The sequence below is a fragment of the Emys orbicularis genome, chromosome 7 (genome assembly GCF_028017835.1).
Source record: "Emys orbicularis isolate rEmyOrb1 chromosome 7, rEmyOrb1.hap1, whole genome shotgun sequence".
In the NCBI taxonomy this organism is placed as follows: domain Eukaryota; kingdom Metazoa; phylum Chordata; order Testudines; family Emydidae; genus Emys; species Emys orbicularis.
The window spans coordinates 30325886-30340547 of NC_088689.1; the positions used below are offsets into that span (position 1 = coordinate 30325886).

The 14662-nt window shown below is 42.2% G+C and overlaps 1 protein-coding gene across 1 annotated transcript in view; it reads left to right on the plus strand.

Annotated features, from left to right (window-relative positions):
- The first annotated feature begins 1138 nt into the window (after nucleotides 1-1138).
- Nucleotides 1139-14662, plus strand: part of KNDC1 (kinase non-catalytic C-lobe domain containing 1) — a 118955-nt gene continuing 105431 nt past the window's right edge. Inside the window, exons 1-3 of the mRNA XM_065408135.1 lie at nucleotides 1139-1243; nucleotides 4723-4921; nucleotides 9757-9815. Of these exons, the coding sequence (XP_065264207.1) occupies nucleotides 1139-1243; nucleotides 4723-4921; nucleotides 9757-9815 (363 nt within the window). The remainder of the gene's footprint in view (nucleotides 1244-4722; nucleotides 4922-9756; nucleotides 9816-14662) is intronic.

A 14662-nucleotide genomic window follows, 5' to 3' on the forward strand; every position in this document is an offset into this window, starting at 1 on the left:
TATGCCTATTTTACAGACAAGGAATTGAGGCACAAAGAGGCTAAGTCAAACAGGAAGTCTGTAGCATAACAGGGATTTGAACCCCACTGTCCCAACCACTTTCTCTCAAGGTGAGGGGTCCGTGCTGGTAGATCAAATTGCAGCAGGATGTGTGCATGTGGGGGGATGGAACAAAATTAAACTAAGTTTAATTTAATGTCCAAGTGGAGTGAAAGCAAACAGGAAATGTTATCAATGTGAAGGCCCTGATCCCGCAATCCATTCCCCGACTGCACATCCTTGCACTTGCCTGGAGCCCCACTGAAGTCACGGGCTCCATGGTCCACTTCCATGAAGCTCATTGCAGGACTGGAGCGTTAGGTTTGATTGATAAAATCCGTTTCCATCATCAATATCAGGGGCGAAGGTTTTGGAAAGCCCTGGCAAAGGGCCAGTCTGCCAGTGCATGCCGCAGGCTTCGCTCTCCGAGCCCGGCAGACCAGACACAAACCAACCCTCGTGCATCAATCAGCCCGAGCGCTGCGCTGACAACCGCCCCGAGCCACGCCGCTCTCCGGCGGGGGCAGAGGGAGCACTGCGGCAGCGGCGCGGCTGGCTGGCGCGGGCAGCAAGTTGCTGCCTGAAGTTTGCTCCGCGTTAGTTCGGAGCGGGAGGCCGGGAACGAGGGGTTAAAGCGGATTAGCGGGGTGTGGGGAGGGATTCCAGGGCAGGCACCTGTCTGCGCCGGGAGGGCGCTAGGGCTCAGTAACCCGGGCCGAGGCCCCTGCAGTGGTGGAGCTGAGCTGTGCGGGGAAGGAGGCGGTTAGGCGCAGGCTGTTGCTGGGGGAGCTGCAGTCAGGCCTGCGTCGCTCAGGCAAGGCGCGGCGGCCGCGCCCGTTACTATGCGATCGCTTCCTTAGCGAAGGGGCGGGGGCAGGGCGTGCCCCAGGCAGGGATTGCAGCGCGCGGCACTCCGGGGAGCGGGCGCGGGGTGGGGTAGGAGGGCTCGAGGCGCTGGGGGGCAAGGGCAGGGCTACAGCCAGGGGCCGCTCCGGAGGCACGAGCCGGCGTTGGGAATGAGCCGCAGAGGGCTGGGCTTGGAGCACGCAGCCAGGCTGCTAGGGTGAAGACTTCGCCTGCCACTTCCTCCCTAGGCGGCATGGAGGCTGTGGAAGCCGCGGTGGCTGGGTTTCCCGAGGAGGAGGAGGAGGTGGTGGTGGGTTGCTATGACTTCGAGCCGCTGCCGACGCTGCTGGAGGATGAGGTGAGTGTGCCAAAGTGCAGCCTCCCCCACCCCTCCTTGGCAAGAGCACCCGCTCAGCCCTGAAGAGCTCTGGCTACTGCGCGCACCTGTGGGTGAGACCGACCCTTCCCAGCTGCAAAGAGTGGCCCCGGCGCTGCTGTTGCTGGAGTAGCTTCTCTGGATGAACTTGTTTTGTGTCAGCAACTCCGCTGCTAGTTCTCTGGTCGCTGTGCTGCTGGCCTGTGCTTCCCGGTCTGCCCTTCCCTGCCTTCGGTTTGTTTACAGCGGTGCGCTGCGCAAACTAGGGGAGAGCGGAAAGTGTTGACTTAACGGGGAACTCACCCTGTGGTGAACGCGGACTGGCTAGTCAAAGGGGTATAAATCAACTTTCACAGGGACCTGATCATCTTAGTTCAGTTGTAGGGAAAGAGCCGGATTCTCCTACCATTTAAAAGCTGTGAGGGAAAATTGCTTTTACTCTTCAAAGCAGTAAGTTATAAAGGAAATGTTCTGAACTATCTTCTTCCTGCAAAACTGTAACATGCAAACATCTCTGGGTAAGGATTTAAGATTAGCAGCTATCAAAAGTCTTGGAAGTCTTATTACAAACATAGGAACTGGAGAAATATATTTAGGGGCCATACAAAGAGGCATTTTTCATGTCAATAAGATTCTCTTGCTCCCCTCTTCCTAATAATCCTAGAAACCTGTGTTCCTAATGGATTTACTCCCTTACACCTTATTTCTTGATACCCCATATTCATCAATATGATTTAACTGTTGTATCATAATTATTGTCATGTCTGCAGACTAATGTCACAAATGTTGGACTATGACTTCCTTGTAGCATTTAATAACAATGACTCTTAATCAGACAAAATCACATAAATCAAACAAAATCCCCTTCAGTAATAAGCAAATATTTTTTTCTTCTGTAAAAGCTTAGTTGCTACCCCGTAAAAGGCCTTTAACAGGCAGCAGGAAAGGCTGCTAAGTCTGTTTATACTGTTATTTGTTTAAATTAGTCATTAGTTGTGCTAAACAAACATGTAAAGATGGAGCTGACTCTAGTTCTGAGTTGTTTTGTCATACATAGTTCTACTCTTGCATTATTGATCTCTTCCTTCATAACTCAAGGAATGATTTGGAGAGTGTTGCTTGCCTGGTTAGTTAGCATTTGGATAACATAGACCAGAAATATTTTAACTAGTAGTTTAGTGATGGATACATTTCACATATTGGGTTCAGTTGTTAAATAGCACTTTCTCTTGCTTCTTACATCTCTGCCAGTTTCAAGGGTAGAATCCATTAAGTGGTAAGTGAAGAGGGAGTAGCCATAGAGAAAGCTCTTAGCAATGTAAATAATTTGGAGGAGGGACTGGCTACGGTTCTTTTCACAAACTCAAGTAGGATCAGGTAATCCATTTGTGGACATTGTCCGGTGACCTCTGTTTCCTTGAGCCTGTCACATGGTGGAGCAGATTTGGCACAATCATTTTTGCTCTCAAGAGAGTTGAGCGTGAATCAAAATCCTTTAGCAATTTGGAAACCAATTGGGAATACCTTTTTTATTCCTCAGACTGAACAAGATTATTGTCTGCTGCTGGTGTATGAATCATGATTCAATAAGTTTTCCATGACTACCCTTTGGAAGATCTCCCAGACTGCTCTCAGGATATTAAGGGTGCTTACTGACACAATTATAGCATTCTTAGGAATATTCAAGAAGAGTGATTAAAAGTTGGAGACCTAAAAGTATGGGTGGTGGAGGGGAAAACAACCTCGTAATCTCTTAAAGCGCTATAGAAGAGCTAGGTATTTATTAAATGGCGCTTGACTGCCATTCCTGGCAAGCTCCTAAAAGTCCCCATTTGACTAGATACTCTATATTCTTGTTTTGAGAAATGGCTTTTTTGCTGTCCGGTTTGTCTAGGAATATTTTATTTATTCTTCTCTACTCACTCTGTCAGATGCCTCTTTATATTTAAAATGCTGTCTTTCGCATTTAAGTGTGTTTTATGGTATAGTTTACTGGTGGCAAACAAAGCATGTGCAGAGTCTGCAGAATCTAAGCTTTCATTTATCTCCCTCAAAGGGTTTCTAACCTTATGATAAAGATCTTCCAAATAGGATCTATGTGATAACACAAGCAGTGAGTCTACAGATGACCATAAGAAATGGCTCTAAGAGTCTGAGCTCTCCTTGACCCTTTCATTTCATTGAGATGTTAACTTGAAAGCCTGATGAGCCTTGAACTTGAAGGAAATTATTTTTCAAAAATGCCTAAGAGATCCAAGAACACAAATCCCACTAAAATCAACAGGGACATGTGCTCCTAAATCCCTTAAACTTTTTTAGAAAATCTCTTCAAGATTTAGCATTAACTATTTGAGTTGCTTGGGAAATACGTTTCTTGTGTTTACTGCCCTTATCTTGGGGTCCTTATGTTGTGTAGGATTGTCAGTTTTGATTGGACATATTCCTGGAGGTTTCATCACATGACACAGTCTTTAATTAAAGATTAATCTTTAATTCCTGGAGATTCCAGGACAATCTTGGAGGGTTGGCAACAGTAATTGTTGTGTGATAATATAGCTACTAGGCATGGCACTTCTAACGGTAATCTTTTTATCCAAGCAGCTTCCTAAAGCATACAGTCATAGAAGTTAGAAATTGAAAGAGCCTGTCAGATCTTCCAGTGTATCGTCCTTCCAATGTAAAGTTATTCTCTAGTCTAAATTAGACTGAACAAAGCAATACTAACTTCTAAATGTCTTCAACAGAGCTTTTGCCACGTTTCTTGGAATTCCCACACACAGCCTAATAAATAGCACAGCTGTGAAGACAGCCTTAAGCTAGAAGTCATATGTTATCTTGACCATCGGGGAGCACTGGATAAACAAAAACCTGAGGCAACCATCAGGCACCTGGAAGCTGTTTATCTAAAATTTTGACTTATGGCGCCCCCCCCCCCCAAAAGAGGCCATAACGTGTGTTGCGCTACCTGAGGCTCACAAAGCAGTTACAAACACTAATTAAACCTTGCAACATCCCCTTTCAGGAGACAGGTGGGGGAAACTGAGGCTAAAAGAGCTTAAAGTGACTTCCCAAGGTCACACAGGAAACTTGTGGCAGAGTCGGAAAATTAATCCAAATCTCCTGTGACCCCAGTCCCTGTGCCTTTACCTCAAGATTATCCTTTCATTTTAGTGTGGTGCAGGAGTGTCTCCATTTAAATATATCACAAAAATACCTGTTTTCTGATGTTAATGTGAGATCTTTGCACAGGTTGACTGTTTCCCCTAAAGCACTCTTTGTGCTGAAAGTTCTTTACATTAAATACTTGGGGGGTAGGAGTGGGAAGTTAAATTCTTTGTCCTAGGAAGTCTGAGAACTTGCTGGAATCACATCAGGTTGTGTATTGTAGATGACATTTGACACAATTGGCTACAAGTAATGTCATCAAATGCAGAGTAATTTCTGAATTCATGTCTTGGCAGGAGAATGTGTCCCTTGCTGATATTCTGTCACTGCGGGATAGCTATCTTACCGAGCAAGATATCTGGGCAATTTGCCTGGAGTGTAGCCATTCTATGAAGAGCATCTCCCATTCAGCAATCTTCCAGACACTTTGCATTACTCCTGACACTTTGGCTTTTAACACCAATGGCAATGTGTGCTTCATGGAACAGCTCAGTGGTAAGTATTTATGCTTCTAGGCAATTTGTTAAAAAGTATGCAAAGTCATGCTGAGAGCATGTAATAAAACATTATACTCTTCAAACTTTTAGTAGATTTAATTAGACTGCAAAGCAGAATTTCTTGATAAATGGATGAATGGCGGTCCATATGAAACTAAATTAGATTCAGGAGCACTGTACATTCACTAGCTATACTAATACAGAATAAAGGTTTCCGATTGAATTTAGTAAGATCTTGGATCAACTTGTTTTCACAGATTTTTTTTCCACATGAATCTATTGCACTTACATTTTAAACATAGTCAATTATGGACTTGTTCAGACATGTCTGAAAGTATGGGCAAAGCATAATCATGGTGCTGCTTCTCTCACCACTTAAATATGTCCATGAAATTACAATTATGGCTAAAGAAGACGGCTATTTGGCTGTAGATCTAGCAGTAGAATAGATGTGACCTGATAAAGCTTTCCCAGAATGGAGGATTGAGTGGTGTCTGCATGTAGCAGAATGTAAGATCTTTATGTATCATTGGAGACATGGGGATGCTGACATTCACAAAAGGACTTCTGATTTCATTGTGAACGAAAGTCTATTATTGGATAAGATGAAATCGGCAAAAATCTCAAGAGCCTTAATCTCTCACATTACAAGAAATGACAGCTAAGAAAATTGCACTAGAGAATGAGGAGGAAAGAACCTAGTGCCAAGCTGTAGAAGCCTCAGAGATCAGTTCCGTGCCATACCTATTCTCTTTAGGCTTTTAATTATGTCTTTTAAACTTAATTTATTTTTAAAACAATGTCAGAATAACTACATCTGTCACTTTGCTTCCAGATTGCATTAAATGAGCCGTGTGTGTGTGTGTGTGTGTGTGTGTGTGTGTGTGTGCACGTGTGCGTGTTAGCCATTATTTTGGTCCAACTGTTGAAATTAAACTATATCAGGTTAAAAATCGTAGTTTTAAATCAAATGTCCTTACTTGAGAGGTCATAAAACATGACATAAAGCTGAAAGTATATTTTAAAATGTATTCATTATTTGTTTGTATTTCTCAGGTTGAACAACTTCAAAATAGATTTGGCAGATTCGTGTTTGTTTTTAAGTCTAATACATTTTCATATACCCATGTACTAATCCTGTGCTGCCATATTTCGTTTAACACTGCAGGGGAAACTGGTTTTGTGTTAAAAGAATTGTTTGTATTATAACTTCAATAAAGAAACACTTGTCTTCAGTTTTGTAAAAGTTCATTCTTACAAAATCTAAATCTTGGATTGAATTTGACCTGATGTTTCTTAAAGAAACATACAGGAGCCTCACTAAAGGAGAATATGTCTAGTGGACAAAAGTTCTTTGTACTGCCAAAAATTAAGATCTTGGGGAAAGAAAGGAAGTGCTCACAAGAGGTAAAAAATCTAAGCTCAGTTCCTGGTTGTCAGCCATCAGTTAACTTTGGCCATATGCAAATACTAAGTGTATGGGTTTTTAGTGAAGCAAATCATGTGCATGGACATAATTCAAATTATTGGAAAGTCTTGATTAGGATGTTTCAAAATTCAATTATAGTTAAAGAAACATTGCCTGTGTCTAGGAAAACTCTAAGAGAAACTTCATAATGGAAGAAGTTGGTATGCAGATGCATATTTTTAATGATTCCCCCCCCCCCCACTCTTCCCTATGCTTCTCCCACTTTGTCCCTATTTTTTTGTGCTATTACAATTCAGTCAAAATCAAACAACACTTTTTTTTACTATCTTGTCATTTCTGGAACTTTGTCGCAGTCATATTTACTCTGCTAGAAGAGGTGACTGCCTCTCTTTTAAATAAGAGGAAATGACTTGTAAGCAATTCAGGTTGTTACATTTTGCCTTTCCTTTCCTTCTAAAGAAATGATACTGTGGACTCCATGCAACAGGAAGCAAGAATACAAAAATTGCATTGCACCATGTGCCAGTAGCTGCAAATTGCCCACTGTCCCTTAGACAGCTTCATGATTTGAAAAAGTATAAACTATAGGATTACCAAATCTAAAATAATGCTCTTCTTTGACCCTCAAATGCTCCAAGACTAGTGGGGGAGGAGAAGGAGAAAGGAAGAGAGTAATAGAAAGAATGGAAGCTGGTTCCTGCAGAAAGCCACAATATTTTGTAAACTAGTTAAAAGGATTCTGTGACCAAAGGCAATATCAGCCTGTGCAGCCAGAGCCAGCTGGTGATGATGAATAAATATATGCGAACCAGACCACTTAACAGCTTTAGAGCACAAGAGCCAATGCTTCAGCCCTCTACCCAAGATCTAAGAGGAAGAATTTAGTATCTGCTTCTGTAATAGAGGAATTTTGTGTGTCTGTTGCTCACTACAAAAGCAATTTTCCCTCTCTTGGTTTTGACACCTCCTCATCAATTATTGGGAATGGACCACATCCACCCTGATTGAATTGGCCCTGTCAATACTGGTCCTCCACTTGTAAGGTAACTCCCTTCTCTTCATGTGTCAGTATATTTATGCCTGCATCTGTAATTTTCACTCCGTGCATCTGAAGAAGTTGGTTTTTTACCCATGAAAGCTTATGCCCAAATAAATCTGTTATTCTTTACGGTGCCACCAAAGAACACTCCTCGTTGTTTTTGTTATACTATGCCTTTGTCTCTTTCATATGAGAGTAGTCTACTTGGAGATGCACTAGAAGGCCGTCCAAAAACTTCAGCTCATGTAGACTGCTTGTTTCACAGTGTTTCTCACAGGGCGTGAATGACATCAGCACTTCATGATCTGCACTGATGAATACAGTACAGCTACTAGATACATATTAATTTTCTGGTGCAATTAAAGGTGATGGTTGCTTTGTTCCCCAGCAGCTTAGATCAGCTGAGGTGTTCAAGCTATCACCTAGATCTAAACAACTGAATGCAGAAAGAGCTCTTAAAATTCTTAGGCTCTGGAATTTTGTTTTCCCCTGCCTCACACTGCTCTGATAGAACTTCAACTTGACATATTGGACTCCTGTTCACCCAGGCATTTGCCTGAAAGGATGGGTTGGAGAAAGAGATCTTTGGGGTGAGGATTTATAGCTTTTAACATTTGTCTGATTTGAAGCCTTCATTTGACATTGAATCTGGGGTGTTAAATTTGTTATATATGTGATCAACTCTAAGAGCATTTTGTACGTCTAAAAATTAACAATTCTCCCCTTCTAAGGGAAATAACCCAGCCTTTGGAGCCAAATCCCTCAGGCAAATGGGGCAACACCACCATAGTTATACCCCCAATGACTGAGTTGCCAAATAGGCATTAATACAGCATCATGCAGCATCGCTGCTGAAATAGTCCACTTACAAGCTGTGGTCCAGGCCCAACTCCTCTAATGAAGAGTTTCTTTCCCAGTCTTTCCGTATGGATTTGGCTGGAAAGTGAAGTGAGCAGCTATGTCGGCCTGCTGGTTGGAGAGGCCCACAAGGGCATCAATCATATTTGTGGTGTGAGTGGGTCAGCAATCAACTAGGTTGCATACCTTGGAGATGGAGATTTGGTTCTTCCTCATCTCAGAAGATGGTGGTTACAGGTGGTGGCTGTGGAGACTTATCTAAATGTGCTCATTCTGTAACTTCTAAAAAGTAACAGACAGAAGGCAGGCTTTTATTAGCTGGCCTTGGGAAATCTCCCTCCTTTGGTTACTGGCTTGGAGTTTTGATTCAGAGATTCCAAGGCCAGAAGGGATCATTGTGATCATGTAGTCTGGCCTCCTGTATAACACGAGCCATGGAACTTCCTCAAAATAATTCCAAGAGCACATCTTTTAGAAAAAATATCCAATCTTGATTTAAAAATTGTTGGTGTTGGAGAAACCCCACCACAACCCTTGGCAAATTGTTCTAATGGTTGTATCCTCGCTGTCAAAAATGTGCACCTTATTGTCAGTTCGAATTTGTCTATCTTCAGCTTCCAGACATAGGTTTGTGGTATACCTTTCTCTGCTAGACGGAAGGTGTATTATTAAATATTTGTTTCCCATGCTGGTACTTACAGTGTAGTCAAGTTATCTCTTATGTTTCTCTTTGTTAAGATAAATAGATTGAGCTCTTTGAGTTTTTCACTATAAGGCAGTGGTCCCCAAGCTGTGGGGCGCCCCCCGCTAGTGGGGCATGGAGGAATCTTTGGGGCGATGCGGTGGGGCCCACGTCAGCCCCCATTGGGGGTGGGGAGGGAGCACCACCCAGCCCCACCCCACCCCCAGCTCTGCTCCGGCCCTGCGTCCAACCACAGCTTCTGGCCTCGGTTTCTGGCCCCAGCTCCCGGCTCCCGGCTCCACTCCCGTTCCCAGCCCTAGCTGCAGCCCCGTTCCCAGCCCCAGCCGCAACCCTGACTTTCTCCTCTGGCTCTGTTCCTGGCTCCAGTTAAAGACCTGGCCTCAGCCCCCCGCCCCAGCTGTAGCCCCGGCCTGAAAACTTTCAGGTTCCCAGAAGGAAGGGGATTAAAAATATTAAGTTGGTAGCTTGGTGTCTCAAACGGAGGTTGTCTCTTTCTCTGAATTTAATCTTTTTGTTCCTTAGTGGGGAGAGTGATAGTTTGCTTCTTCAGGATGGTTAGAAATAAGGTACAGAAAGGCATATTTCCATATATAATCATTAAAGGGTCCTTTGGTAAGAGTTAATAGTTCCCTTACAGCACTGGAACCATCAGCTCTCTACAGAGTTGTCTTTGTAGCTTGGAGGTGTGAGAACCAACAGGCTTGTCAATTATGTAGATTTCATTTTGTGACATCAAACTGTCAAGACGTGCTATATGCATATATAATTGTCAATTTCTTAATCTGGCTTTTTTTTTTTTTATAGATGATCCAGAAGGTGCCTTTGTCCCACCAGAATTTGATATCACTGGTAACACATTTGAGGCAAGTAACAGATAAAGATATAGATCTTGTTGTTGTTGTTGGTATTTTTACAATACTGAATGCTTATAGTTTTTCTTCAGCATACAGTTTTAATGTTTGTATTTAATGCTCATGAACAAGTATACTATTTTGGGAACGCAGACTATGTATATGTGTATTAAATGGAAATTTCTAGTGAAGTAAAATGGTATGTTTATAACAATTTTCTATATAAACAATTCTTCACTAACTGAAAATATGAAAACCCTTTTTTGCAAGAACAGTATATTGGTCTGCCTTAAACCACAGCTGGTCTGAATTGTTTTATGTATCCTTCATTGGTTACATTTGTTTGTTCAGAGACTAGCCATGAATTTTTATACTAAATATAACATTTGTTTGCTATCTTCTTCAATAAAATAATTCATGGTGGGGCAATCAACAATTTTATCTTTGGCTTAATGAAGAAACAAATGGATGTGTATTGCCTTGCAATCCACAAATGCTCTACATTGTTAAATTAAATTAGTGCTAAATTGTTTACACTAATTCATTAGTCTCCCAAATCAGCCATCCCACTGCTGTATTACAAGAATGTTTGGTTTTGTTACTTTCCATTGAAATTCCTGGATACACTATTTAATGTTTTTGGCTTGTAGATGATACCTAAATTGATTTAATGGGCAGCATGTTTTGTTGTCAGTCAAGATACAAGGGAATCTATTTTGTTTCCACATAATCTAATACAAATAACTTTATTTTGATGCTTGCTTATCTTTTGTATAATCAGGTTTATAATTATCTCTTGTTCAGCAAATGTGTTTTTGTGTGTGTGTGTGTGTGTGTGTGTGTGTGTGTCTGGTATAGTATAGTTCTGGAAGCTTTAGGGACATGAGTTCCTCTTCATCTCTACCCACCACCATGAACACTTGGCAATCATTACAATTACATAGGCAATCAGAGCTCAAATGTCTTGACAATCTATACTTCCAGTTTTTGGCACACACTGTGTTAGGAGGGCAGTGATAATGTTCTTTATATTCTGACTTTTTTGGGTGAGCAAGATATAGTTGGTGGCTATTTCTTCCTGAGAGGCACTGAAACTTTTAGTTTTCTCCTTGAGATGAATGTCCCTGCAGCTCCTTCAAGTCAGGAGGGATAAATATTTTCTCTACTCCTTATGCCCAGATAGGCCTCCTACATCTGATCAAGTCTTGCATTCTCATTCCAGCTTTTTCCTTTCCTACTCAAGCCTGTCTTCTCTCCATGAGTCCAAAGGCCTTTACCTCTGGTGAGCTTGGTCTTGTGTGCCATCATGTGTAAGCCTCTGGCTGGCCAGTAGTTTGGAAGTGAAAGATTTTGAGCTTTTCTGGCCCAGAGGTACTCCAGAACGCATTGCTGCTTCCCTGCTGCCAACTCTAGGAAGTCTCTGAACCCTTGAGATGTGAGACTCCTCGCAGCTAGAACTATTGGGAGAGTTTCTAAGTTCTGAAAATCAAATGTTGGCGACAACTTTGGTATTTGAGAATTGGAGGAGGAGTACTTGTCCTAAAAGACCTCAAATCTTAGTTTTTTAAAAAGTTTTAGATGGGTGCAAGCCATTTTTTTTCCAATATAGTTTATCCATGTCTACTAAAAATCCCATAATGTCTAGTTTTATTGTTATTTAACTCTTCTGTTGTGGCAGTGCTTAGAGATTTCTGTTATATTGGACCCACTGTGTAGAGGGGGGTAACAGTAAAGAGATGGGGGGAGAGAGAGAGAGGAAAAACAGTTAAATATACAAGACTTCTCTTTCTTTGGTACAAAGTTAGAAACTTAAGCAGAGATCTTATCATCCTGAGCCTGCAGAGGGACAAACTAATGACAAACTGATGCACAGTTCTCTGCACTGTACATTCAGAATCATGCTGCTTTTAGTGAAACTGAATACTTTCACTCTGTATATGTACCTTGTGTATACACAGCTGTATACTATAGATGCTCTCTTACAAGGGTCATCACTGCAGTGCAATAGTATTTGAGAGAACCCCATTTTCCCCAGTGTTCTTGGATTAGGAGAGGGATCTGTATTTAAGTTATGCAAATGTTGAGTTTTTAATTGTTTTGGCTATATCTGACATCAATAAATAAATTATGGATATTTAACAGATACCCCAGGCCTAAAGACCTACCCCAAAAATGTCAAACATATGTTTTACAAGGACACTGCTCTGGTTCCAGTGGACAGTGGCATTTCAGGAAAACACAGTATCAAGTGCACAAGAGGCTGAGAAATAAACTAATTGTAAGGCACTTATTACTTACAAGTATTGTTTATATTCCTGATCTGGTCTTTTGCTGTCTTTCAATATTTGCCTGCTTTTTATATTAAAAAAATGCAGGTTTACTCAGCACAGTAACAAAGACAGTTTAGATTCTATATGAACTAATATTGAGACACATTTCTCTTCTCTAAATCAAAAGTTTGACCTACTGTACATTTTCCCAGCTCCCTCCAACCCCCCTCCCCTTCCCTTGTATCACAGTTTGCTAGCATGGTGATCAGTGAATTTTAACCAATAAGAGAAGCACAACAGAAATAGTTGAGTGTTACTGAGAGTTCTTCAATAGATTTGTTTCCATCACCAACTCAATACAATAGGAGTTTGCCTTGAGTTAAAAGTGTTGCTAGTTTCAACCGAGTTTCAGATGGCTGTTTGTCCATATCACAAAACTACCCTTCAGTCTGGGACAGTGGATCACTGAAGCACAGCCGCACATTTCTAGCATGTGATCTTGCATTTAGATGCAAGACTTAGATGTCTGCCATGTGTGAACATGGTTTATAATTTTTTAATACTACAGCTGTTCATTTCACTGATGTGCCAACTAACAGATCTGTTTAATCCAAATCTGCATGTGCATTCAGCATTTCTTGATGGTTTTTTTTCTGCCTATACCAGGTTTAACATTTAGCACAAGCATTGATGATAACTCTGTGATCTCTTCCTTTTTAAGAGACGGAAACAAAGTGTAGTCGTTTATATTTTATTTTTTACCCTACCACACTTTGTAACTATAGTGAAGTCTTGAGAATAAAATCCCCAATAGGGTATGAGGGCACAGGGTGATGGCAGAGGTAGGAAGTGGGTGGGGGAGGAGTTCAGGGTCTGTGTGCTGGGTCTGCCAGTGTGGTCTCGGGCAATATCCTGATGATGCTGTGACTTCTACCAGGCTGGTCTCCCTAGACCTTGCTTGGGGCTCTAGCTTTTGTGTCAGCCTGACTATAGGTGTCTCTATACATTTGAAATTCCACCCGGTGGCGCTTTGGGATTGAATCCAGACCAGTAGGGGGTTGCGTCACCACCTTCCCTGCAACTCTGGGTGCCTTAAATGCTATGATGCTGTGGCTCACAGCCCTGACACCTACATCCAGAATACGAGCATGTAAGTCACACCCTGGCTTTCACTGCCCACTTACTTTTTGCAGGGTGATCCCAACACCACTTCTGTCCTAAATTTCCCCAAAACTATATGCTCTGTAGTGTTCAGCTCTCTTGCTGAACACAGAGACTGTATGCAGCTTATTAATTTAACTGGCATTGACGACCCCTCCACTTCAGTCAGAGCACTTGGCTTATGATAAAAGTATAACAAGTTTATTAGCAAAAGGATATAGGTTTAAGTGATGCTAAGTATAAGGAATAAGGATAGAAATGACTACAAACAAATAAAAGTTAAATATGCTGCTAAGACTAAAACTCAATTTAGCAAGCTAGAGTCTTTTGTTCAAAGAACAGGTTTCAGAGTAGCAGCCGTGTTAGTCTGTATCCGCAAAAAGAACAGGAGTACTTGTGGCACCTTAGAGACTAACAAATTTAAATTTGTTAGTCTCTAAGGTGCCACAAGTACTCCTGTTCTTTTTGTTCAAAGAAGTTTTTCTCACCTATAGTCAGTTTTCAGAGACTTTCAACCCCCTTGGTTGAAAGGTTCCACTTTTCTCAGGTATAAAAGAGCCCTGGCCTCTTGTATCTGCCCTGTAATGGATGCCAAAATGGCTTTCTGTCCTTGCTTATATCTTCCAAAGTCCAATGACCTTGCTTCAGGAGGCAGAAAGGTTTTCTGTAGCTGTGACTTCCATCCCCTGCCAAGAGTGGCCATCCTCCATTCTAATTTGCCCGATGTCTTAGTCTGCCTTGCATGTAACAGTACCTTAGTTGTCTCTACCTGACAACCAGGCTGGTCAGACAAGCAAATACATATTCCTTTGTCTAGGGCAGATTGGGCTTATACATTGCCAGGGCCGGCTCCAGGGTTTTTGCCGCCCCAAGCAGAAAAAACAAACAAACAAACAAAAAAAACCCGCGATTGCTATCTCGATCTCTACCGCTGCTGCTTCAGTCTTCGGCAGCAATTCGGCGGTGGGTCCCTCGCTCCCTGGAGTGAGGGACCTGCCGCCGAATTGCCACCGAAGAGCCGGACGTGCCCTCCCTCTCCGTTTGCCTCCCCAAGCACCTGCCTACTGGGCAGGTGCCTGGAACCGGCCCTGGACATTGCTAGCCAAATGCATTTTAAGAACATAGTTCTAGCACATAGTTGCAACTCATCATATACACCCTGTACATACACCATGCAATGATTTTGGGGACCAGAGTGTTTCCAATTTGCATATGATACCATATGTGACTCCTTTTAGATACAGATAATGACAACAGTGAGTTAGTTGTAGTGAGTATGTCATGCCTGACAAAAGTTGCTGACGGAGTAATGAACCATCAATGGACCTCTGTCACGTCCACCCTCCCACCCCCCATAACTGCTGAAAGTGTGAAGAAGCTTTGTCTTGTTACTTCCCTGTCCTCTCCAAAGCCACCTCTTTGACTGCT